At 37.9% G+C, this 27,580-nt stretch overlaps 2 protein-coding genes across 4 annotated transcripts; both read right to left on the bottom strand.

The window, feature by feature from the left end:
- Nucleotides 1–1,442: 1,442 nt before the first annotated feature.
- LOC145784329 (ankyrin repeat and SAM domain-containing protein 3-like) lies at nt 1,443–16,519 on the bottom strand. Its single transcript, XM_082596130.1, has 14 exons — nt 16,350–16,519; nt 13,517–13,622; nt 12,390–12,588; nt 11,650–11,771; nt 11,081–11,162; nt 10,501–10,624; nt 9,625–9,786; nt 9,457–9,518; nt 6,856–6,980; nt 5,978–6,122; nt 5,243–5,415; nt 4,750–4,804; nt 3,938–3,996; nt 1,443–3,407 (listed from the first exon to the last, which is right to left on the bottom strand). The coding sequence occupies exons 1-14, from the start codon at nt 16,423–16,425 to the stop codon at nt 3,344–3,346; spliced, it is 1,554 nt and encodes a 517-aa protein (XP_082452256.1). The 5' UTR covers nt 16,426–16,519; the 3' UTR covers nt 1,443–3,343.
- Nucleotides 16,520–18,473: 1,954 nt separating this feature from the next.
- Nucleotides 18,474–26,206, bottom strand: LOC145784330 (deoxyribonuclease TATDN3-like). Of its 3 annotated transcripts, none has more exons than XM_082596132.1 (6): nt 26,067–26,206; nt 22,343–22,525; nt 21,182–21,213; nt 20,049–20,217; nt 19,609–19,689; nt 18,474–19,497 (listed from the first exon to the last, which is right to left on the bottom strand). In XM_082596132.1, exons 1-6 carry the CDS (start codon nt 26,091–26,093, stop codon nt 19,366–19,368), a joined length of 624 nt encoding a protein of 207 aa, XP_082452258.1. In that variant the 5' UTR covers nt 26,094–26,206; the 3' UTR covers nt 18,474–19,365. The 3 variants fall into 3 exon arrangements, with proteins under 3 accessions (XP_082452258.1, XP_082452257.1, XP_082452259.1); XM_082596131.1 differs by lacking the exon at nt 26,067–26,206 and adding an exon at nt 23,185–23,540; XM_082596133.1 differs by lacking the exon at nt 21,182–21,213.
- Nucleotides 26,207–27,580: the final 1,374 nt, after the last annotated feature.

Below are 27,580 nucleotides of genomic sequence, written 5' to 3'. Positions count from 1 at the left end.
GTTGTGTCTGTATTTTTAAAATACAAAGAACATTTCAAAGGTAGTTTTTGCAATATCTGGAAGACAAAATCTCTTGCGTGTTTGAAGCAATGTATGTAGGTAAATGCGACATAATAAAATGAACATCATAATTCAATCATTCGCTTCATTGAAGCAGTTTGCGTTCAATGAGAAAGGATGCAAAGATTTCAATGAGAAAACATTATGCACAGTGGCAGATATGATATAGGACAAGGATAGGTTGAATTTATCCAGCCAGCTGATATTGTCCTTTTTTACATCTGCCGACGTTGAAACGACATAAAAACGTTTTTGCTTGCTAAGGTGGATGCTGTGGAATCCAACGAGGCGACGAAATAAGGTTGATAGTTCGTTTTGTTGACCAGAGTATTCTGACTCATGTGTACAACTTACTTAGGCAAGGGTACATGTTTGGTGAACAGAGCCTTAACGGAAAATCTTCCAAGACGCACAGAAAACCACTTCGGTAACTTTAAAAATGCCGAGTAATAAAGTAGGCTACAAGTACATTTTCTTTTAAAGTACAGCGATGCTGAAAAAATCTGTGGTTCTATTCCTCTGGATAGGTCTGTAGTGTACAGGGCCGTTTAGAGAGTAATTTGGGCCTTGTAGACCTACCAATGAGAGGCTGAGATTCTCTCAAATAAGGCACTTTCAATGACAAGGACTAAAACTCTAAAAAAAACTACAATATTTTCTTAGTCTCTGGGTCGTCCTTTAAAAAACTCCGGACCCCTCAAATGATCCCGAGCCCAGACTAAAAAGTCTCCCAGGCCGCCAGTCAAGGCTACTGGTTCTGTGCAAATTCCTAAATATCTAAGCCTGGTCATAATAAAACAGATGTAGCAAAATAATGAGTGCGGGAGGAAACGGAGATTACTGAAACATAGTTTGGCACAGTAACATACGTTTGGACAATGTCAGGAAACAATGAAAATGATAGAGACACAAGTTGCCCTGCATACAGTGTTTTGTTGTATGGAACACAGGACCTTACGAGTTATTGCAAAATAAATTGTCATTCGCAAAAAGCAGTTTCATGCCAATGCACGGGATTTGACGGACGAAACAACATACAAGTAGAACTCGGTAAATCCGGATTCGATTTGACCGGCGATTCCATCCGGATTAGGGAACGTTCAAATATTACGTAACGCTTTTTTTCCGAATTTTAGACCCCCCCCCTCCCCCTCCCCCATGTAACGCCAACGTAACGCTTTTTTCAATCCCCCCCTCCCCCATGTAACGCTTTTTCACTACGAATTCAGCACAAAAAACTACCATTCCGTACTCGAAAGCGTTACGTAACGTTTTGCTTGAACCCCCTCCCCCCCCGATGTGACGCTAACGTAACGCTTTGCATAAACCCCCCCCTCCCCCTCGAAGGCGTTACGTAATATTTGAACGTTCCCTTAGGCGAAGATCCGGATTAACCGATGACGGTTCTATCAAGCCTGACGTTACCTATATAGGAGGGTATCGGTAAAAATCACCGAAATTGAACGCATTAGTGAGGTCATCTGCCAATTCCGAGACGCGCGATCACCACATTAGCGACCCAGTGATAGAGTTCTTTTAAAATGCAGTATGCATGTAAAATGAATGTATTTGTAGACTCTGCGTCTAACGCAAGAACACACTGGCAAAAGTTACATCTTCAGACATGCGTGTCGGAATAATCTGTAGTCACTCAAAACTTTTGAAAACAGTTACCGAAGACGAGTTTCCATAGGCGCCGGGTTTTGAAAGTTGCCGGGGGGGGGGGCAAACTTTCTAGCCGACTGATTGCTTACATTCAAAATGCTGATGTTTGTTTGTCAGCACTGATGTTTGTTTGCGTCAATCCGCCATTGCATATCGCCAAGCTTTATAATGTAGGCTCAGGCCTTGTGGTTAGCGCGTTAGGCTCACAGTCGAGAGCCTGCATGTTCGACTCCAGCCACCCGCATTTGCTGTTGTTTCTCTGGGCAAGAAACTTTACGATAATTGCCTCTACCAAGTGATCGATTTCGAGTAATGGGTGGTACCAAATTTAAGTCATAAGTAGAGTAGACAACCGGAAACAGACATTGCCGTCGGCTGCAGCGTGGGTCAGGTGTACGTCGGAAGGCGTACACCGATGCACAGGGCTCAAGTCCGCTTTTTCGCAATGCAGGATAAAGATATGATATGAGACTTGATTTGTCCGCCGAGATAGCTGCTCAGACCGGACACGTTTGTCCGCCGTCAACAAAAACGAATTTTGAGGCCTGTAGGCTACTTGAATTATATGCTAGTCACTTTGAACTTTAGCTCTTAATACGCGTAGATACTAAACTGAGCAAACTGCACCTCGTTATTGGCACTCCCAAGAAAAAACAAAGCAGAAGAAATCAAGAAAAACGTTTTTCAATCATTGTTACTATGCTTCAACGGCACCATGCTGGCGTTTATCAGTTACCGTACTTCTGTTTCTTTTGTTATCTTAGGAGCAGCGCTCTTGTTGCAACAAGTAGATCTTTTAATTGAGATCGATCCGCAATGAAGGTCAAACTAACGCAAATTTGAACTTACAATCATTTGCTTTAGGATTTTTTTTTAAATAATTCGCGGGGGGGCAGCCACCCCGAGCTAAATTCACGGGGGGGCGCCGCCCCTCCGGAGCCGGCGCCTATGCAAGTTTCTATGGAAAACTTACAAAAAATCACGGTCAAACAAAGTAATCACGGGCAAATCCGGATAAAGCGATAGAGAAAGCGCAACTTTTGTCCGGAATAGGCGAAGATCCGGATTAACTAATCTGGATAATCCAAAGCTGTTTTTCAATAAAAAGATTACAAATCATTTGTACTTCCAGTTTGATCCGGATTAGGCGAAGATCCGGATTAACCGAGTTCTACTGCTAGTATGGTAATTATTCGAAATTGTAAAATTGTAAATTCGAAATTGTAAATTGTTCGAAATTGTAATTGTTCGCTAATATGGGCGTAATGATCATATTGAATTAACGTAACTAAGCAACGTTGATTTATCGAAAAAATTATTGTTTTGCCACCAGACCACAAGAAAGTGATGTAGCTTAGTGGAAAACACACTGTAATTTTCCAGAATCCATCTGGTGTAACAATATAGTCAGTTTAGATGTGACAATCCAAGGTAGGAAATCGGTCCTTTTTACATTGATTTAAAGTCTGCAGATGTTGAATCAATGTAAAAAAGAACCAATTTTCTAGCTGGGAAAGATGCAATACTGGTAACCACGTGACAAAGGTAGTGAGGTCACTTTTTCGTTTATCGAACGAAAAAAAACAAAACAAAAATAACATTTCCTGAAGGCAACGTTTCAACCTGCCCCGCTACTAGATTTGGCACGCTGTAATATCTTCTGCATTTCCGACATGGAGTCTCTAAAAAGAAAAGGAATGGTTCCAAAAATATTGAATTCCCTTTGTAGAGGAGCATTGGCAGTTCAAGTGGTCAAGTTGAGTGGTTCTCAAACCTCTTTACCAGGCGAACCCCTTTTGCTTTCTTGAAATAATTTAATGAAAGACCCCATCAATTTAAACAAAGAGAAAAATTTGAAAAAAGACGGTTCAATATATTATAATGCACAAAGACTGGTACTTAAGCTGTTTGTTAGAAGTCAAATTTTGTGGGAAATAACTTAGAAATGTAAAGCAAAGAAAAGGACGAACCAGTTTGAGAACAAATTTGCCAACATATTTTATTAGTCAGGGAATTTAATAAATGTTGCGAGGACTCTTCGATTATTCCTCACCAGCCCCAGTTTGAGAACAACTGGTCTAGTCTAGTTAAATTCAAACCACTGCTTCGTAGAATACACCACGCCTAAAGTAAAATGCACTAAAGTTACAAATGAACTGATTTAAAAATGTCAGAATAAGCCACATTGAAAATCTGACTTATCCAGACTTACCTTGTGTAAGAATACAGCTTGTCAATTTCTCGCATCAATGTTCCGCTGTCTTGAATGTCCTGAAACATTGTTCAGTTTGTTACAACGAATGTTCCAAAGATGGAAGGCCGAGAAAGAGAAAAAATTTTAGTTCACAATAGTTGTCAAATCGTAGCTACAACAATTGTGACAGCAAAAATAGAAAACCAGTTTCACAACAGGCGGTAAACAGTTAAAGATGATAATAATAATAATTGTGTTTTTATTTGCGCCCATTGCGATAACATACCGACGATAGGAAGCAGTGAAGTGACATATAGTCTTCGAGTCAGCTGCTCCCCTTATTTTGGCTTGCCATTAAGTTTCTTTGCCGAGACACAGCCGCGTGCTCTGGAGCGGTGTCGAACCCACGTCTTTTCGAACGTCGCGCAGACTTTCTCACCACTCGGCTACGCAGCCTTTCCCAGACGAGTTGGCCAACTGTTGTTTATTTGATAAAGAATATTTCCCAGTGAACGAAAAAGCAAAAAGTACAACTTTTGTGTTTCCCTTCTGGCATACCAAGCGTTAAACGCTTTGCAAATACTGTCGTGTGCCCTTGATGAGGGATGAGGAATGCATAGAAAACCTCTGCAGTCTTGTTCAGACGCCTCAACTACTCTCGGAGCAATCGCTTCACTTTAACAGTTGATTAATCATTAATGGCCGAGTGGTGAAGGCAGCGGCATGACACTCCGAAGACGTCGGTTCGACACCAACCGAAAGAACGCGGCTTTTTTTTCAAAAGACAAAACAAATTATTTTTACTTTCTAAATTCTAAGGCAGCACTCACACGGCCGAAATTGCGATTCATAGATGGAGCGGTTTCGGATTGTTGAAGATGCGAACTGAAACGCAAAGATTAAAAAATAAACCCCGCCGGCAATGTTAACGTAAACAGCAGGTTACTGCAAAAGTACATCCCGAAAAACTCGACACAAAATGCAGTGATTGGAAAGCATGATGGGTTGACATGTGGTCAGTGGTCTGCAATCAATTTTTTTAGTGCGTTGCTCACAAATTAAAGTTCTTGTGATTGTAAAATGGCAAATAAAAGGTTTAAAAAACACTGCAATAACTGGCGCTCTCAACAGTGAGTTATAGTACCATACTTCAGAAATGAAAGAGTACAGATAAGTTAAAACTATCTGAAGTTTTAGTCGGTGAAAACCTGAAAAGTAAGCGTAATTCATGCCAAAAAAGAGGCAAGATAATGGATTTGGTGAAAAAACAACAACTTCGAATAATATCGTCGATTTGATCCACGTATGTGATAGACCGCTCACCGAATTTGATTCAGGTTTTGACCCAGCTTGGCATGAGTGGGGGCCAGTTTGTCCGTTAATTTTTTCAAAGAGATCCAGATTTCTTTCTGACCGATCAGTACACCTTCCGTAACCTTCCTTAGTTCCCGTTCCTGGGCGACCTGGGCTTCTAGTGTGTCCTTCGTTTCATTGATCTGAGATTACAAAAAGTAAAAATAAACGATTAAAAATTGGCCCAAGACTCAGTACAGATCTTCATTTAGAAACGTGATCTATAACGTGAACGTCATTTAAAAGATTGAGACAAGCACGGCACTGCAATCAATTCCAGTTAAGCACCAACAGAATAAAGTGATAGACCATGCGCGGTGTGTCTATCGTGCTCCGTCGTCCAACTGTGCATCGTCCCAAGGAGAAGACCGATGGCTTCAAGTTAGTTTCCCAAAGCAAAGTTCCCCAAGCATACTTATTAAATTACTATAAACTAACAAAAGCCAGGTCATTTAACTGGCACATTCTCACGTTTTAAGACAAAAAGAAACGTAAAACCTTTAGGAAGTGATTTTTTTATCAAATCATGATAAATTTTATTAGCCTTGGAGTTCCTCTTGACATGAACAAAAAATTCGCCAGTAAAGTTATAACTGTAAATGTTCCAAAAAAACATGAAAGTTTTAATTTGCTTAAATAAAAAAAAACTCTTAATTTCAAATCAAATATATACTATATTATACTGTATACTCCGTCTAAATTTACTTGTTTTAATTTCGTTTGTGCAAGTTGTAATTTCGAGTTGATGGCGTCAGCATAAGAAGCCTCAGGCCGATCGGATAATTTAGTTCGGATTTCGCCGGTTAGCCGACCAATCGCTGATTCCATCTTCCTTCTTGGACCGAACAGTCTGGGACAAATAAGGCGAAATTAACGCCAAACAAGTGTACATGGCAGCACAAGTGGTTTTTATCAATATTATGTCAAAGTTGTACCTTGTGTTCCCTGATTTTAGATGTTTGTGATCCCAGAGAGGGAATTTTACATCAAAAATCTATTGTGTTGATTTTTTGTAGTCAAGAGCACAGCCATTACAAATACAAAAACAACGGAATTCAAAAATACACTATACTTTAAAAATATTCACATATCGCTAATCGGAACTTTAACATTGTCCGGATTTTCCACAAGCACAAATCGGCCCAAAAAGTCCAAACCAAATTCTTCCAATGCATTTCAGAGCCTTTCTTTCGAACCGAATATAATCGGGGAACTTCGCTAATCACTCGGGGCCGCTGCACTGGCAAAATTAGTGCAATCGTTGAGGAAGCAGCGGTAACCCGTAAGCACAAATAGTCATTTTCATATCGCTGATATCCGACAATGTTGAAGCGAGGTAAAACTGATAAGCTGTGTTTGCTGGAAAGGAACTACAGTAGTTTGATGACCAGCATGAAAAAAAAAACTTTTCTCGTCCGCAACTGAGAAACCGGCCGTCAGCGCCAGTAGAAATCTTGTCAAGTAGCAAAACCGCGCGCGATTTGCATGGTAAGTTGCTGAGGCGCAATACACGTGCTATAAAATGTAGATCAAGTACGACCATGTCGGTAAATGGAAGTAATTGAAGACAAAGAAACACTCACTCAATTCCGATTTCTTTCAAATCCGCATCCGTTAGGGTTAAAAATATTGGTAAGTCGATGTCTTGTTCTTTGAATACGGGATAGTGCTTGCTGCAGCCTATCTCGGACAACAAAGACTCCAAGTCCTGAACAACAACAAGACTTCAAGTAATCATGAAAAGTGAAACAATTTTTTTTAAAGTACTGTGTATTAGCCGAAACCGTTAGTCCGAACCCACAAATACCTCCATGAAAGCATCCCAAGTCAAAGCTTTTCAAAGGATTAAAATGTTTTGTATCAGATTTTGAAAAAAAGACCCTTACCATTTTTCAAAAAAAAAAATCAACTCATTGGGGGAGACAAACCATAATAGAGTATCTTTAAAAACAAATTAGGGGTATGTCTGTCGCAAAATTTGTAAATAGGCCTACTTAACATGAAAATTGACTTAGTTAAGTAACTAAAACCGTCGTCTATGCTGTTTGTTACATGTTAGCGTAAAGCAGTTTTCCTTTGATAAAGTTCAAGCAATCAAGAAATAATATCTCACCAAATGAAAGCTTAATAATGAAATAAAATCATGCATGTTTGAAGTGTGTATTGCGTCATGCGGTAGTTTCACAATCAGTACTGTTCAGTTTAGTGTTGGGCGATATATCGAATTTTCGATACGATACGATATCTTTTCAATATCGATATTTATTTCAATATCGTTCGATATTTTGACTATTACAGCCCTAACTCGTAACTGCAAACTCCTACAAAAACGTTGCCCAGGCCAAACGGCAAAAGTTGAAATTGCCTCGGCAATTGCTGTGAACGTTTATTACGAAAAAAAACTGTACCAAAACATGTAAAACGAGAAGCGAAAAATATACTAGAGTAGTCTATCACGACCGCACTGTTGGATTTGTTGTGATGTAATAATACCAAAAGTAGCGATAAAGCGAACAACGCGATACGCACGCTGTTACGGTGATTCACGTTGAATAAAAGTAAGTTAATTTTGGGTTGATTCAACGTTCGAGTCAACACAAATCGATTTAATTTTCCCGGCGGCTTATATTGGTTATATTGCGTAACAACAATGCCCAATAAGAAATTTACGTTTGTTTTACATTAATTCGACATCTAGCGACGTTGAATTATCATAAAATAACGTTAATTGCTCAACCAAGAACCGGTAACAAATTAATAGCTCCCTGCGAGAAGATTGCCTCGATTTACGTATGCACTAACACTGGGTTTTTTTTTTGATCATTGACCGATTATTTAGCAAAATGTCCGAAAAAAATAGTCAATTCGGTCAAAATGTCCGAAAAAAAGTTTGGTTGAAGTTTCGCTGATGAACGTTGAAGAAACGTTTGTCTGTTCCAACTTTTTTCAGATAAAACACGACAACGTTTCTCAGCGAAACTTAATGTTGTAGCTAGTCAGGAAGTGCAAATTTTGGTTTGTATCAACTACTTGAAAGGAAATATATCAGAAAAAATGACCGAAATAAATAAAAAATGACCGAATTTTTTCAAGTCATTTCGGACAAATGACCGAAAAGTCTCGACGAAAAAAAACCCCAGCACTAACATAATTTCGGCACAATTGGGATACTGCGAGCAACACAAAGTCTGTTTGATGAAGAACTAGTCAGAATCGGAAGCATCAGATGCTGTATCGGAGGATGAGGTTGTCGCGTCATCACTGGAATCGGACACATCAAGAGGCTCATCGCTTGGCTGTAAATCTACACTGTCTTCGCAATGAAGCGTCCACGTTTTGCTGCTTTCGTTCTTTGATACCCATCCACACGCCTCTTTCGCAGAGCTCCATCAGGGTGTTGACTAAGGAGCAAATCTATGGCTGTGGCATAACGACCGGGAAGAATGTCTAACCCTAACCTTACAAGCGCTCATTTGGCCTTGGCATTTTCATTGCCGACGCTAATGCGCCATTCATGCATCTGCGTCGGCAATCACCTCGGCAATTGCCGGCACTAATTTCGAAGACTGAGAAACTCTTTTCTTAATTAGAACAAAAATATCGAAAAGTATCGAAATATCGAGTATTTTTTCAAATATCGTATCGTTTTGTTTTTTTCAATATCGCCCAACACTAGTTCAGTTCAATATTTACAAATCAAGAATAACCAACAATGCATTTATTAGAAACCTTCACGAACAATTTTAACCACATCAGCTGCAACTGACAAGTGTGCAGTGTGGCTTCCCTTTAACTATTTTAGTTAATCTCGCGGGGTTAACGCAGTTTTTCTTTTTTAAACAAAAAAACGAAAAAAAAACCTCACTATTTTGTTGATTGTCAGTTCCCGGCTGGTAGATAAAGCAACGTAATGGTACGGAAAGTACCTTCCTTTATCATTTATTTTGCTTCCAAACCGTTTTTTTTTTGGGTCGATGAGCGTGTAAGGTTGAACAATGCGTGAATAGATGGCCACATCTTTTAACAAGAGGGTTTTTATCCTTAGAAAAGAGGGTTTTCATCCATTCAATAATGATGGCGTTGTCTTGCTTGGCAGCAAACTAAAACTGAGCCGCAACAAATGCTTACACCGTTGCTTCAGATGGGTTCAAACGTAAAGTTGCTTCAGAATACTAAAAACCTACCTTTGGTCCATCCCACTGTGCAGGTTCCGCCACTGTTATGTGGGATAGCTGCTCCTGTAAAACTAAATAAACGAAACCGTTCAAATGAAACTCAATCATGCATGTCAAATAAAAACAAACGCAAAATGGAGGGTGTGCGTGCCAAGCAAGAACGTGCCGGTAACTTACAAGCGGGAACAGTTGCATGGGGGTGGGGCTTGCCATCTGGGCCGAGACCGGTCATCTGAGCAAACGCTTTTGGGCCGGCATGGATACTGGGTCCGGACTGGCCGCAGTTGTTTCCACTAGATTGCTCCTCGGTTTTGTGGTGCTTCGGCGGAGCAAGGCAAGCTGGAAAACAATGAACTTCGAATTTAATTCGGTTTCGGCAGTCCCCCGAAAACCAACAAGAATCGACCAAGCAGCAAAGAATCCAATCAGATAAGCAAACAGTGAAGAGATTTAGAAATGGACGTGTTTACAACACACTTGCAGAAAATTTTAGCCACAAAATTGCATAAAACAACGCGCCGTGTCGCGTTTAACAATTTGGATAGTTTCATTAACAACATTCACACTTTCTTTTCACTGTCTCTCAACCGACAACACAGAAATAAATGCGAAAAAGCGTGAAATCGATTCCGCCTAGTCTATTCAATAAAAACGTCGAAATCAAAGCCTGTGTAAACAAAGCTTTGAATGCGATTTTCACACCTTCATCAAAGCCTAACAAAACGAATCAAGTCCTGATTGGCATTCGCAGGTGCGCGTTGTCGTCTGCTCACCTTTCCGCTTTTTGTTTACAAAACAACGTACTACAGTCGTCTTCAACTCAATTGATCTTCAGCATTTTGAAATGATACAGATAATTCAAACAACCTTTACATCATACAAACGTTATCTATCGAAACTTTATAGAAAGACCCCAAAACAAGACTTCCTTTATCTCAAAATAAAGGGCAGGTTAAACATGATTGCAGAGTCGAGAATGAAGTAATTGCATAGCCGGTTTCGCAGTCACGCAGTTTCGTGCCCAGTAAATGAAGAATATAAATGACACTTTACCTGGTGGTTTAGGCTTTCGGGCTTTGTACTGATCGATGAGACCTGCTATTTTAGTGTGGCCGTAAGCTAGTGCAAGAGTCGACGCTTTTTCCCCTTGAAAATCTTGCCTGGTAACATCAGCGCCCTGTGTTATAAAAGGATACAGTGTTGGTTTGTGGCCCGAGTGGGTGCAGCATGAAACAGGAATCTGAGGCATTCGACATTAAACAAATGATGTTGTGACGACATGACAGAACCTGTTCGTAAAATGATGTATGACTTTGAGCTTTGTATTTTTTGCTTAGGGCAAAAGTTATGCAACAAGATTCTGCACAAAGTCTAACGAAAAAAGTCCAGTATTGTACAATTCTTTAGCAGTCCAGTTAACTCACAGGATAGCAATACGATAACGGCTTAAATTAATCTTGGTCGTTTAGTGATACACAAATTATACATAAATTACTTTTTTTGATACAGCATTAGCAACGCTTAAAGGAAGAGTTTGCTAGAGAGAAACTATATTAAAAATTCAACTGTAAATGATACAAATCTATTCACAAGAGAAGATTACTCAAAGAGAGGACACGTGAAAAATTCTTACTTTCTGAAGAAGGAGTTGCACAATTAGCTCATGTCCAGACGCTGCAGCCTCCATCAGTGGGGTTAAGCCCTGGGATGGTTCCCTACGAATCGATACATTCCACATTTACACAGTGATATGTACCGTAAGTGTCGACTGTGCTAATGCACTTTATAAAGTCTGACCAAAGACGGTGAATAAACCACATCTTAGATATGGACACAACCTGCTTCACCACAATACTAAGAAGCAGACAAACAATCTAAAACCGATAAAATATTGCTGTATGTATTTAACGTGCACATCTTCTAACTGCAGCGCCTATAAGAATCAAACCAATGAATTTTTAAGTTGATATTTGCAGATCATGCTAAAAAAAAGCTCAGCTGCCTTATTTTTGACAGATTCCATATCAAAATTACGTTACAAAATTTAACAAGCAGTTTGTTTAAGAAAATGATTGAATAACATGTTCGATTTTCCCAAACGACTTGCTGCATATTTAACCAGCCGTGAACAGACAAAACACAACAACAGCTATACTCCGGCACACTAGTCAGTAGTTACCCTGAGTAAAACAAAATCCTTACACTGTTTCATAGTTGGCGCCGGCTTTCAATAGAAACTCAGTAGCTTGCTGATGGCCAGAGCTTGCCGCATGGAACAAAGCTGTCCATCCTCGTTTGTCCTTTGCTTCAACATCTCCGCCTTTCTGCAAAACATTTAAGATATCAGGAAGTGCAAGAAATTAAAGACATTAACAATCAATGTAAAAAACTAAGCAATTAAAATGTCATAATGTTGTTACAATGCTAAAAATTGAATGAGGCTGTTCACCAGGCATTTAGATAAAAAACATGATCACCAGAAGAACGTATATCATGTTGACATTATGAAAAAGAAGCAACATTCATTATCCAGGTACTGTGTAGCAATAAGAAACTAAAACTTTATTAGGCTACCCATAATAAACAAAACTACAGTATAATTCTATCAAAATGAGATCAAACAAGGAAACTTGAGTGTAATAGTTCATACACTCCATGTAGTGCTGTCCATGGTATTTTTACTAACTTTCTTTTTTAAGACCCTACAATGAGAGTCGTTTTTAGTTTGAGTTCTCATAGTTCTTGAGGGCTGTGTTCGATTAGCGTTCAACCTATGAGAATTGACTGGAAATCACCAGTTTTATGGAGACTTTGCATTGACGCTATTTTACACCCAACTGATGTAAAATGAATGTTTGCTACAGAGAATGGTTACAGAGTAAGACCTGCAAGTAGCATAAAACAAAACACTTTCAAAGACAACAGTTAAAGCCATAAGATACCTGTATTAACACAGCCATTGTACTGTCATTGCCACACATGGCGGCAAGAATAAGTGAAGAATATCCGAGACGATTTGTAAAATTTGCATCAGCACCAGAATCTAGTAGGACTTGAACAGTGCTGTTATGGCCCATGTATGAAGCATACATCAACGCAGTCCAGCCTCCGGTATTTTCTGCATTTGAACGAATGTCTTTTCTGAAAATTAAAAACATATGAAAACTGAATATAGAGTACAAATACGCAAGTTACACAGTTAGCAAGTCTTGATAAAAGCACATTTGGCAGAGCTTTCAGCAACATTATTTTAACTGATAAACGTTGAAGTGTTTCACCAACATTAAAGACTTGTTTGGGTACCCAGTACTGAAATATCTAACAATCTGTCTTGGTCTGAAAGCAAATTGCTTTTAATCTATACATCTTCTGACCCATTAAGTGCAAATGACACAAATATATGTCCTGTACAAATGTCCATCACCATGGTAATGACAGGTGCTGTTTAGTGCTTACTGTTTGTATCATGCCAAGTACACCTAAACAAAAGGCCATTTAGGTTGCAAAAGTGCAGTGTGCAAATGTTCCAACTATAACTAAGACGTAAAAGCTTCATTATATATAATGTACTTCAATATTTACTGTACCTTGCTAATAAGATTAATTAGGATTTAATTGCATCATGTGTAATCTTTTTGTGAAAGAATACTGATAAAATCATTCATGTATATATTCAGGCCTTGTGTCATTGGTGTCTTGCGGCATTTGGGTTGTGTGTCACTCGTGTCTCGCAGCATAAAGATCACGTCATTCAGATGGTGGCATTATGTCATGTGTGTATCCGTAACGAGACTCTCAAGAAAATGCCACAACATATGAAGTGTCACAGTAGCTGAAAACAAGTGCATTGTAGCCTACTGCATTTTACCAGTGGAGCATTTTTGAAACTAAAAATGATTAATAATGTACATTGAGAACATTACCATAAATGATAGCTCTGGTTGCTACAGATTCAAACCATGGACATTTGAGAGTAACAATACATGAACAATTGAACATATGAATATTTCCTTTTTAAAGCTTCATAGGACAATTTGTAAGTGAGGCTGATACTAGTTTTCATTGTTACCTATCTAAAATATCTCGAATGATTTCATCTTCGCCCAATGATGCAGCAGTGTAGACATCTAAAGGAATTGGTTCAAAATCACCATCCTCATATGAAAAAGTTCCATCTGCCGACATATAAACAAGTTTTTATGATAAAAAAATTACTAGTTATTTTAATAAACTTTGTCTATAAACTTATTTTAATAAACGTCCGCTTTGCTTGGTTTGGTTGAGAGGTTACATGGAATTTTGTGCTGACCTTTGCTTAGTTATACTGTCTGATTGGTTTGTTTAGCGTAGCTTGCTTCAACAACACAACACAGGCACTTTAGTCCTCGAAATTAGCAGCGGCACACGACAATTGCCATGGTAAATGCTGCCGCAAACGTCATAATGGCCATTCTGCTACGGCAATAAAAATGCCTTTGCAAAATGAGCACTTAATTAGGACAAAAATTGTTTCACATTTCTTCCTGTGTTATTCACTCGCAGCGGGATTTTATTCAGCAGAAACATCGCACCAGGAAGTCATCTCAGACTATTTTACTTGCTGGAACACTCACGTGCCCCAGACACGTAACTTCTTCATTTTCATATGTTAAATCAATGTATGACAATGTTGAATTGATGTAAAATTGGCAAACTGTCCAAACTTCTAAACAACTAATGACTAACCAAAAAATTGTCACTCCTTAAAATTTTTGTTACAATCAAATAACAATCGGCAATTGCCGAACAACAGCGGCAATCGCCGCCGCAATCCAAGGTTTGTTGATTTGGCGACGGCAATGTTTTTGCCGTAGTAAATGGAAGCTAATTTCGAGGGCTGGAACTTCAATTGGTTTTTGTATGTTTTATTGTACTTTAATGTGCTTTTTAGACAATCTCACTTGCACTGCAACTTTTGAGCCTTTTATTTTTGACTGTCTGTTGAAATAAGCAATTTCGAGTTCCTTTTTCTTTTGGTGACCAGTGCAAGTTGGAGCAAAACACTGAAAACAGATCATGTAATAAAAGAGCACAGGTGAACAGAAAACTAACATAAAATTATTATAACAACTTGTGGAGAAAATCCTTTCATGCCATAGGTCCACACAAGACATGCGGGTGCAAACGGAGCTCAAAGTTAGAAAAACAAATGATATCATCAAACACAAAGAAAGTAGAAAGTAGAATTGGTTGCTGTTATTGAAAAGGCCATGCAATCTTTAAATAATTGTAGAGGGTTTAAGTAACAAAGTTTGGCAGTAACAATCTTCAACAAAGTGTAGTTACTGGCTTACTGCAATCATTTATCTGTTCAAAATTAAAAACAATGTAGCTTTTTCCCAGGGATATCTATAACTACGGGATTAGAAACTCTGTGAAATTGAAAATCATTCTATATATACACCAGTAAGGCCACTTTTCTTTGTGCGCTGCTGTGATAAATAATCACATAAATTGACCTCAAAGGGCAGCAAGTAGTAGGCTAAACGAACGACCAAAAGTGTAACAATCAATTCACCTGCTGTAAATTGTAAGGTTTACGCTTGCCTGGTTTGTTTATTTGTTGGCTGTGGCTATATTTACATTATATAGGCTAGTGTAATAATAGCCTCAACAGTGTTGCCAGATAAAGAATTCTGCACTAATTTGACAAAAGTGTAAAGCTGTTAAAAACACAAACTTGTATTTTGGAAATTTTTTTAGTCCTGGCAAAGATCAAAACCCTAATCTTATTCCTAACTCTAACCCTTACCTTAAGCCGTCCTAATTTTAATCCTAACTCTGGCAACACCTGATTGTAACCATGGCAATCAGGCTACGGTTAAAATGTGGAAAAATAGCCAGTTCCTTATTTGTTTGTATTCCATTGGTACAGTCATGTTTTATTTCGTTTGCTGATTAAAAAACTTCCAGAATGACTATTGGTTTTAGTTCTGATGACATCGTAAACATATTGGTTTCGTACTGGATTGGTGTGTGAACAAGTTGATGATACAACAGCATATTTCACTGATTGCTGAACACTCCTCATTTACTTCTGATCCGATTTGCAGCCTACGCAAAATGCTAAAGAACAACAGTAAGCGGTTTTTGGACTCGTTACATTCATTCATTTTTTGGATTCATCGTTTTTTTTTTCTAGCAGTGTAAATGTACTTTTATACATCAATTAAGTTTTAATGTGAGTGTACATTTTGTATTATTATTGTAAAATTGAATTTTGTGCATCTTTTAGTTGGTATTTTATTTTGTTAATCTTTCTGTAGTCGTAGTAATGTGATGACCCTACTGATGTATAGCACTATAGAGTTTCCAATCCCGTAGTTATAGATATCCCTGCTTTTTCCTTGCATGACTAAATTTATTTCCACAAGCTACCAAATTGTTTTAGTGGTCTTGTAGGTTTTGAGTCAGTCCTGATGCACTAATTATTTTATAGGAAGTGGCTATTTTTACACAATGAAGTGTTGCCAGAGTTAGGATTAAAGTCAGGAAGAGTTAAGGTAAGGGCTAGAGTTAGGAATAAGTTTAGGGTTTTGATCTTTGCTCAGGACTAAAAAAAAATCCAAATACAAGTTTTTGTTTTAAACTGCTTTAAACTTTGCTCAAATTAGGGCAGAATTCCTTATCTTGCAACACTATTGAGGCTATTCTTACAATAAATAGTGTAAATATAGCCACAGCCTATTTTATAATATGTCTCTCCCACAGCAAAAGTGATAAGCCCTCTTTACTTGCGCATTATTGCGGATTGGCAATGCTACCTTGAACGAACTGAGTTGAAATAAGTCATATAAACGGTGATCCTTATAAAAAATACTACATGACATCTACAAACAAATCTAGTTAAATTCTAAGATAACCTTTATTTTGTTTGATTCCTTTCCACATGGACAAACTTGCATCAAACATACCAGATTCTTCAAATGAATCACTCATATTTGTTGTTGCAAGTACAAAAATCAAGTCAGAGCATCTTATTTACTTCTTATTCATAAAAAGCAGACCCATCATTTAAGTTAAGGTTTTTATATTCTAGTAATCTAGTACATACGGTAGATTAATTAAATTACTGTTTTTTAAGTAAGGTTTGTGTAAAAACCAAAGTGGCCATTTTTGCAACTAATATTTTGACTGCAACTAATACACTTGTCAATTGTTTAGATTAAGCTTACATAAGCTTATTCCCAATAGTTGGAAAGTGGCTGAATTTATAGCGGTATAACCTATATAAGATATCTATGGTATAACTATGGTTGCTTCCATGAAAAAGTTACAAATTTTTCAGGTTTTTGTTTCAAAGGGCTAAGGACTTTGTATTAGGGTTGCCAGGTAGCCTGAAATTTACCCACAGGATTTGTGATATAAATTGGCTTTGGAGAAATCGAATCATGCAAAACCGTCAGATCAAGACCAGATTATGTAGGCTACTATTGTCGGATCAGGATCTTATAAAAGGTGGAATCCGAACATCTATAATTCTTTTCTACGTCTTAGACCAAGCACAACCTTTGTAATGCTGTCAAAAAAAAAAAATTGAAGTAAAGTTTTGGGTTGGGTTCCGAGCCATGCATTGGCCTAGGGCTTGGGTGAGCTCAGCTCTCCGAAATAGGAAATAACTTGGTAAGGAGAGGAAAGACCCCGGGAGAGCTCGTTTACACTTTTATTTTTTACTGCTTTTGGATGAACAACAACTTTTTGATTGAACAGCTTTAGAGACTCTTCACACGGATTTTATCACCAATTGCAACCATTCATTGACATCGTTAACAATAGGCCATAGATCAATGTGATCCATGAGTAGGCCGATAGCTACTCTAGATGTGCGAAGGTTTATTGGGAACTGCAGGATTGCAGTTGATTTCGATGTTGAGGAAAGTGGAGAAAATGTTTACGTGTGGAATCGTTTGTTTTGAATGTTTATCCTCGGATACACAAAGCCTTGATAGGTTGCTCCTGGAAATTTTGCATAGGCCTACTTGTAGAGACTTTTGACGCAGGGCCAGTTACCGAGATGGGTAGAGTGAAATTTCCTATTGTTAAAATGCTTTTGCCGGGGAATCATTCCGTCCACTAGGTGCCGTTGAATGAAGGGTAGTCTTGAAATGCGTTGCTCAAGCGCATACCAGCATTGCAGGCCTAATAGTTTTAAAACCCTCGCAGAAAAAAATATGTATTAGGGGCAATAAATTGGAACATGTTTAGAGGTCTTTACATTAAGCCTACCAAAGAATTTGTAGAAGATCTGGTACTTCTCAAAGATTGTCTTCGGTAGCCAAGCATAGGCCTAGTCAGGGCCGTGTGAGCATTATTTCGAAACCCACCGGTGGAACCCTATGTTTCGTGCTGTGAATAGTAGGATAAATAGGACCAGAAAGCGTTTAGGACCGCAAACTCTTTCAATGTGAAGAACAAAAATTACGTTCATCATTTTAGCAGAGTAAACAACTCCAAGATTTTCTAGTAAAAAATTGTAAATGACAATTCAGTAGCGAATCTAAAAAAAAACTTTGAAAGGACTAGAGTTTTAACAAAGCAAATTTTATTACACAAAGGAACAATGTAAAGTTCAATGTCCAAAAAAGTAAAATTGGAGAGAGGTGTGGGGGGCTTATAATTACCTCCTCAGAAAATTTTGGAAAATATAATTTTGTTTTGGTCACTTTTTAGGAGCAGTAATATTTTTTTTATCAAAATGCACACTTTGTATGCAATCAAATTAGGCCTAAATGATGCACCGGTACGCTAATTTGATTGTACGCGAAGGAGGAGGTCAACGCAACTTTTTCGACAAATGACAGTCCACCAAGCATGTAAATAGGGCAATAGTAACACTAACAACAGCTTAATTTGGTACAGTATATGAAAAGACGAAAAATGCTATTGACTGAACATGGATAGCTATTACCTAACTAACCTACTGATTGAGGTTTCAATCTGTATTTAGGGTTCTTCTTACGTTGCTATATTTAAAAAGCCCCACCGCATAAAATAGTTGTTTTTATTGAAATCAACAAAACGAAAGTAACGAAGAAACACCAAAGATGCAATAAGTTACTAAACGAAAGTAGCCTAGGCCTGTTAAATTTCGTAAAAAAAAAAGTTTGATATGTAGCGTATAATTAACCCATAGCCTACACGGCTTTTGAAAAATCGTTATCGTACAGATAAAAACACAAAAACACACCAACGATATAATTATGTTTGTACCACTATCTGGAGTTATTCAATATCACATTATACCCTTGAGGTATCAGCACTGTCATATTATGCTACAGCCAAAAATGTTGATGATAATCGTCACAATTGGATATAAGAAACTGACGTCATAGAACATTGCAACACCCCTTTACTTTGTTTTCTTATAAAGCAACTAGAATACTAAAGTAATCTAAACTAGTAGGGCAGTAAACTCTATCGGTTTGAATTCAAGTTTACAAAATACCCAGTAGGCTACCCACCTGCTTGCAAACTGGAAATGTCCAAGTGTAGGCTATACCTTCAATTAGTTTGCAAGTTCAATTTTAGATAAACTTTTCATCAATTTCAAATTAGTGGTTCAGTAAAATGATTCGTTTAAGAAATCAAGTAGCCTATTCATCAAAGAAACGGTTTCCCTTTTTTATTCAAAACACCAGCCTACTGGCAGTTAGTAGCTTGTCCAAACAGAGTCGGAATAAAAACCTTTACCCCGAGCCGGCAAGTTTTCAAAGGATAGGTTCACAAAACTCCAAATATTCGATTGTGACCACAGACACCACTCCTACAAAAGTTTATTTTTTTATAACATTTTGCCCAAGAAACAACCCACTCAGGATTCCTTATTCCTTCAATTGCTTTGTGCAGTAGGTCTATCTGTCTGGCAGTCTTAAAAAATTATTATAATACAATCTTTGGGAATAATTTCAGGGCATTGTTGTAGGTTGTCCTGATAACTTCTGCAGTTGTTACTCCTTTGATCTTGGCGATATATTCACACGAGATTCGGATGTTGCTCGGTTCATTTCGTTCCTTAAGATACGAAAATATTTAGTAAGACTGCAACAAATCATAAAATAAAGCCGTTTTGCTGAAAAAGTTCCACTTCGATTAGCCTGCGACATACGCGTGAAATAATTTTACCTCTTTTGTTGGCCCAAGCACCGGAGAATCGGTTTCAAGTAGCAAACTTTCCAAGGGAACGTTTTTCACCAATTTTTGTTTCTGTAAAAAATGACATCAAAATTTCAACGGTACAAATTTCACCAAAGGTTCAATTGTGATTGACCAAACTATGTAAACAACGAATAGCGAAACACTGGTGACTATGGTTCAGCTTGTTCGATTCGGGTATTATACTTCAAAAACACTGAGTTGTGTAAGCAAAACAGACGAAGCAGAGGAATAGGATAAGCAATAGCCTACTTGTGTCTGATGTTTTGATGTGATTAGACAATAGCCGAACGTTAGTGGGTCAAGCATTTACAAACCAACCCATGCAATGGCTCTTGAAGCACAAGCTCAGCTTAAAGAACGATATTTTTTTAAATCATTTCATTAAGCTTTCAAATTTTCACACCCACCTGTTCGCTTCTTGCAATACACGGTGGGACGGAAAAGTAAAAACCACTTTTCACGCCATCAAGGGCGGTGGAAGCCTTACCATCAAAGGCATGTAAAACTACTTTTTCAGCCTTTTCTTCTTGTAGTAAATTTATAACTGGCCGACCAGCTGATCTTGAATGGACATTTCTAAAACACACGTCACAAGAATTAAATATTAACACTTACAATAAAAGTTAAACAAGTGCCCAGTTGCAATCACAAAGTCCTGCAATGGGTTTAACGTTTCACAAAAGATAATTCAATTAGGGTAAGTTTTCACTATTCATCTAGAAACCTAGTTGAAAAACAATAATTTGATCCAGCAACCAGAAACTTCAATCTGTTAATCTCGGTGACCGAACCTGCGTCGGTGGTTCAAAGCCACTACTAGCATGCGAAACAGCCAGGATCAAGCTCTCAAAGTAAGCTTTCCCAGTCCGAGGATAAAGATCAAATTAATCAATCAACATGACAAAAAAATATAAAGTTAGAATTAGGATAATAAAACATTTGAAAGATAAAAAGTAGATAAAAATTCACGAACTTATGATCAGTGTGCCCTTTATGCAATAATGACTCAGCTTTGAGAAAATCACACAATGAAGTAACAATGGTTTTTCAACTTAGAATTGTATACAAAACGTAACACACTTCATTGACAACTTTACATCTTTTACAAAATTCTAAATACCCTGCATTCTAAAATCCACCAGGCCAAATACAAAAAGTGGCTATTTTTCCACAACCAGGTGTTGCCAGAGTTAGGATTAATGTTAGGAAGGGTTAAGGTAAGGGTTAGAGTTAGCAATCAAATTAGGATTTTGATCTTTGCCCAGGAAATTTTTTTTTTCCAAAATACAAGTTTTTGTTTTAAATACAGTAGGCTAACTTTTCTCAAATTAGGGCAGAATTCCTTATCTGGCAACACTATTGAGGCTATTATTACACTATATAGTGTGAATATAGCCACAGCCATACAAAAATCACATAGAGTCCAAAGCTCCACAGCATATTTTAATGTACTGGTATCATGGTATGCAAATTACACGTGGACATAGGCTACTGCACAACTAAAGTTTGCAAAATGCAAAGACAGCTTGATCATACTCACAATGGCAAGTCGAAACTTTTGGCCATGCGAACCTACAACAGGAAATATACACAAAATTTATGAACATCTGTTCAGTTTATCTTATTTCTAATCAGAACAACCTTTACAAGTCAGAATAATACAGAAAACAAAAGATGAAATTTTGTGATATGATCAGAAATAAAATAATACCGAAAATATACTTGATGAAATGGTAAATTCCCATATGATTACAACATCTATAAAAACAATATACGATATAACATATATTCTAGACCAGTGTTTCTCAACCTTTTATGGTTCATGACCCCTTTTAGGTGTTGAATACAGCCTGCGACCTCCTTCATGGTATGTTTTTATAGATATATATATAAATTAGCACAAAAATACATTTCAATAACATTTAATTGCAAAGAACTGCTGAATATCACAACTTTTAATGCGACGGTTGACTTTGCAACTGCTTGGGCAACTTCGAAATTAGTGGTTAAGTGCTTGATAACGCCAATCTCATATCATCTTCAACTTTCCTTCGTTTTGATATGGACAAGAGTTGAAAAACCACTTTCACAGAAGTATGTTGTGGCAAATGGAAGTAGCCTACTATTCGAAAAGCTAGTTCAGATGGTTGTGGGTATGATTTACGCATAGCACACCAGAACTGAAAGAGTGGTACTGGTACGGTAGGTTATTTCATGAAAAATGTCACATGCGGAAGAATCATTTTGAAGATCATAAAATTTCATCTGGAATATCAGCAACATCCAAAGCAGTAGAGAACGGATTTCGTACAAATGCGGCATCTTTTTCTTTGAGCTCAAAGAAATATTGTTCTACTTGAAAAAACGATGATGAATTGGCCTACAACCGAGCTACGCGTTTTCTTTCGTAACAGTTCAACCAATTAGTCACTTGCTACGACATTACTGTATACTAAAGTGATTGCTGCAAAGATTTTTCATTTATCCGGAAATTTTTGCGATTTTGAAAATTTTTAATGAAAATCTTAGCGACCCCCATGAAATGACCTTTGCGACCCCCAGGTTGAGAAACGCTGTTCTAGACCAAAAACTCCAATATTGTATGAACTTGCGTGCATGTACCGTATTTGTTGTTATATCTTATGATAACTTTCAAGAAAGGTTACAAAACTACTAATAAAAGTGATTACCAATAACACACTTGCTGTCGTAAAACATCTCTTTGTTCTTCTTTATTTTCAAGACTTTTGATATATCGTGGAGTAAAATCAAGCCCAACTTCACCAACACCAACCAGCTCCTTTGTGTGATCTTTAATAAATGGCAATGCTGAATGGAGTTGATCAGGGTGAGCACTAATTTGAAGAGTGCTATCAGAGAGCATCTAAACAAAATTATCATAAAAAAGTGTTAACATTTTTTTTTGGCAGTGGCTATTTGACTTTGAGAGAAAGCTATGAGTCCATACAGCACTTGGGGTTTGTCTATGATGCGTTTTACGACATTAGACGACGTGTGGCCCAACGTGTGGAGAAATTTGTCATGGTTTGTCCTACATAGTGTTCGTGACATATAGTGCACGTTACAATGCATAATTGCATATCCCGTAATTTTGTCAAGTTAATTTATGTTTGAGACTGAAATTTTTGTTGGGTTTACATTTAATAATAATAATAACAATTAACAATATTAAAAACGAAAACTGTTAAAACTTCTTGCACTACGATCATGCTACAAAGCTTTCCGATGTCTCGACATAAAACACTTCATGACTTGTGTTTATATTTTCCAGCTTTGTGATCGATCTCTTCACACTTTAAAATTTTTTTATAATTATTTTTTCGTCCAAGATGCAATATGCCTGAAAAACAAGCGACCCAAAAAAATAATCAGGCGACCTAACTTTGGGTCACGACCCATGTGTTGGAAACCACTGCTCAAGAGCATGCGGCTGTGTCTTTGGCTGGACACTTGATTGATTGAATCTTTATCCTCGGACTGGGAAAGGTTCTTGCAGAGCTTAATCCTGGCAGTTTCGCATACTTGTAGAGGCTTTGAATCACTGACGCAGGCCCGGTCACCGAGATTGACAGAGTGAAGTTTCCGATTGTTGAAGTCTTGTTGCCGGGGAACTATTCCATCCATTAGATGCCACTGAATGGAGAGCAGTCCTTAACGTGCGTTGCTCAAGTGCACACCCTGAGAGCCGAACCAGCGCCGCTTGATCTTGAAGCTTCTTCGTTCCAGAAGTGACGCGCTAACCAATTGAGCTATCGGGGCGGCACTTAAAAGCATGCCTGAAGGTAGACTTGAAGATTGGCTTGCTTGCCTTCCTGTCCACTTAAATTAAATCTTCAGCAACCGTGCATAAGCCTGGATATGACATGAACATGATAGATGTCAACATACCACACATTATTTAATATGATGGTTAGGGCAATTTCTAAAGGCTTCATATGATCGGAATGGCCCGTTTCGGTGAGTCCGATTCAGTGAGTCCGATTTGGTGAGTCCGATCTCTATTTGGTGATTTTTTTAATTTTTTTTTAAATCATCAGGTACCGTAGCCTAATTATCATTGCCGTTTTAGGGTTAGGAGTTAGAGGTTAGGAACTCACCGAATCGGACTCACCGAATAGTAGCAGACCCTCATATGATAGGCCGATACGAACCACCTCAACAATATTGAATTGACAGAATAAAAGAGTTTACTACATATATTATTGCCTATCCTATACTACCAAGCTGGTTGAAAAAAATAAGCCAAAATATCACATAAAATGAAAAACTATATTATATGTATGCTTTGGCTACCTGTTGAACAGGATGTACTCCTAAGCATGGAAATAAGAAGCCATGATTTTCATGACACAATTGCAAAGTTGTTGCAAAATCAGTAAAAGATTCAGTCACAACCACAATGGCTTTGACACCAGCATTTTTGGCCCTTGCAATTACTTCAGTTCGATCACTATCAAACGCTTTGGCAGACAAATGACAATGACAATCAATATATCCATAGTCAGCCATCTGAAGAAACAAAGACCAATATAGCAGCCCTCGAAATTAGCTTCCATCTACGACGGCAAAAACATTGCCGTCGCCAAATCAACAAACCTTGGATTGCGGCGGCAATTGCTATATGCTTTAATCAAACGAAATTTTATGCGCTTCTTCATCGTGTCACACGGAGGTAGCCCATAGCATTACACCAGCTATTTTATGTGCTGACAATGCTCTTGTGAACTGTAAAAAGTTTGTAACCTTGTAAACACTGGCTCAATTGCACGCAAAAGTTATTCTTTCAACAAATGCTTAATTGTTTACCGGTGTCGTTGCGAATATAAATCATGGTGTAGGAAGATACAGTTAAAATGTGGAATTTAACTGCTATAGGTTATCAAACAGAGGGAACAGAAGGAAAAGTAAGGGTGGTATTTTGCAAAATTTGTAAAGAATTTTATGACGGAAACAAATCGGAAAGAAAAGCTAAAGGGCAAGTTTAAAAAGTAGTACAAATTTAAATAAACGATTCTTCGGCATTAAAGAAAATAATGATTCCGATCATATGGCATCGTGCGTTCATGAACGGGCAGTTTTGCGTCTTCAAGTATTCCAGTGACGATGCGACAACCTCATCCCCCAATACAGATTCTGACTAGTTCTTTATCAAACAGACTTTGTGTTGCTTGCAGTATCCCAGCTGTGCCGAAATTTTGTTGGCTTATACGTAAGTCGAAGCAATCTTCTCGCAGGGAGCTATAAATTTGTTACCGGTACCTGGTTGAGCAATTAACGTTATTTTATGATAATTCAACGTCGCTAGATGTCGAATTAATGAAAAACAAATGCAAATTTCTAATTGGTCATTGTTGTTACCGTACACAATATAACCCGCCGAGAAAATTAAATCGATTTGTGCTGACTCGAACGTTGAATCATAATGAATCAACCCAAAATGAACTTACTTTTTCCCTATGAGTTATTTCACATGAATTAACGTAACAGCGTGCGTATCGCATTGCTCGCTTTATCGCTACTTTTGGTATTACATCACAACAAATCAAACAATGTAGTCGTGATAGACTACTATATAGTATATTTTTCGTTTCTCATTTTACATGTTTTGGTACAATTTTTTTGTAATAAATGTTTAAAGCAATTGCCGAGACAATTGCAACTTTTGCCGTTTGGCCTTGGCATCGTTTCTTTCAAGATAAATTATGCTAATTTTGAAGACTGCGTGAATGTTCACAACAAGTAAAATAGTCTGAGGTGAGGTCTCAGTCCGATGTTTCTGCTGATTCAACTTCCTCTGCGAGTAAATAACACACAAAGAAATTTTGAACAATTTTTGTCCTAAGTAAGTGCTCATTTTGCGACGGCATTTTTATTGCCGTAGCAGAATGGCCATTATGTCGTTTGCGGCAGCATTTACCACGGCAATTGCCGCGTGCCGCCGCTAATTTTGAGGACTGTATAGTGTATAGTACCGTATATAACAACTTTTACAAAAAAGATGGGTGTTAAAATCAGAAACCGTCAAATGAATTTTTGATAGCTGCTACAAAAATTTAAAATTCCGTAATTGCACAAGTGATCTTATAGTTATAACTTTGTATTTATTGAGTTCCATTAAGGATAGGGGATCTCCTGACTAAGAAGCAGCAGGCCAGCAGCCCAGGAATTCTCCATCAAGTATCAAATCAGTATTTTATTATTAAAAATGCATGGAGAATCAGCAGAACCCTGTTTACGACGAGTCTGCTACTATTCGGTGAGTCTGATTCGGTGAGTTCCTAACCTCTCACCCTTAACCGTAAAACGGCAATAATAATTAGGCTACCGGTACTGTACCTTATAATTTTAAAAAATAATTAAAAAAATCCTCCTTTAAGGGATCGGACTCACCAAATCGGACTCACCGAATTGGACTCATTGAAACGAGCCATTCCGGTTTACGACAAACCGTATGCTGTAGTAGAGCGAAATGATGATATACTACTACAGTAGAATTCGCCTATAGTGACACCTGAAGGGACCGCGGAAACAGTGTCACCATAACCAAAGTGTCACTATAGCCGAATTCTATTCAACAGTTGCGTATGCAAATGGGACTTTGCAACAGGTGTCACTATAGGCGAAGTGTCTCTATAGGCGAATTCTACTGTACTAAATGATGTAGCCTACCTACCGAAGTACCGATCATCATCTTATAACTTTATATCAGTGATGCCAGGTTATTTTTTAAAAACAAGAAATCGGATCTACAAAACAAGCCCATAACAGGTAAATCAACACAAAAATAAGCCCAATAATTTGCAATCAAAATCGAGCTCGTAGTTTGACAGTTTAAAATTTTAAAAACAGCTTTTGCAGTCCATGCATCTCGGTTAGTTCAAGAATGGCATTTATCTAAGCCATTCTAAGCAATAGGCCTAATTATCTTGAAAAGCAGTGTTGTACGTTGACGCCGTCAAATTGACGGCTTCAACTTTTTGTTGACGCTGAGGCTAGCGCTGTAAGTTTATTTTTTAGTTGACGGAAATGATAGCACCGTCAACTATTTTGCCGATTTTAAGCGTCAAGCGCTATGCGTCATTTTTTGCTTTCGTGGAAAATCTCGCTTCACAATGAGAGTTTTACAATGTATTCTGGCCAGCGCGACTCATCCGAATTACCAGCTTTCGCGTTGATTGGAATAGCTCCCTGGAATACAAGCGGAAGATGTTCGCCAAATGGCGATCACTCATATCGTGAGCAGTATCGAGAGCGATGGATCAGAGCAACGAGAGAGAAAGCGAAAAATCAATGAATGTCATCGCGGAGGTTGAAAATACTTTATTTATTTCAAGAGCTCTATGCCCCTGAAAAGAGCGATGTTGGTGCAGTGGACTTCGTTAAAAGGTTTATATATGCTAAGCCATCACAGCACGCTTGGAACAGTGATAATTAAGCTACCTTTCAGAGTAAACGTTTTCAAGACTTGTTTTTGAAATTTAGCGCTGCTGTGGAACGCATGTTTTCACTTGGAAAGGACATTATGCGTCCCACACGCAGCAGATTGTCAGACAAACGTTTTGAAATTCTTGTGTTTCTACAAAGAAATAACTAATAAGCTAAAGCAGCTAATTATAATACAGTCTCAAAACATAAAACCTGCTCTTTATTTATAGTTATTGTTAGCCTACACTTGGTAGAAATACTTCCGTTTTGTGAGACCCTGGCTAAAATAGCGCTAGAATATAGCGCTGACGCTGACGACGTCAGTTTATTTCATTGACGCTGACGCCGTCAGTTTATTTCATTGACGCGTACAACACTGTTGAAATAAAAGGATGCTATGTTGACAACAAAATAATTATTAATTTCACTGTCCAGTGTCAAAACAAGCCTAAAAGGTTAAATTGGCAAAAAAAGCCCAAAAACAATCAACTCC

This window comes from Aplidium turbinatum, chromosome 15 (genome assembly GCF_918807975.1).
Source record: "Aplidium turbinatum chromosome 15, kaAplTurb1.1, whole genome shotgun sequence".
Lineage (NCBI taxonomy): Eukaryota > Metazoa > Chordata > Ascidiacea > Aplousobranchia > Polyclinidae > Aplidium > Aplidium turbinatum.
Note: the sequence above shows the minus strand (reverse complement) of the source record. Positions and strands in the feature narration are given on the sequence as shown.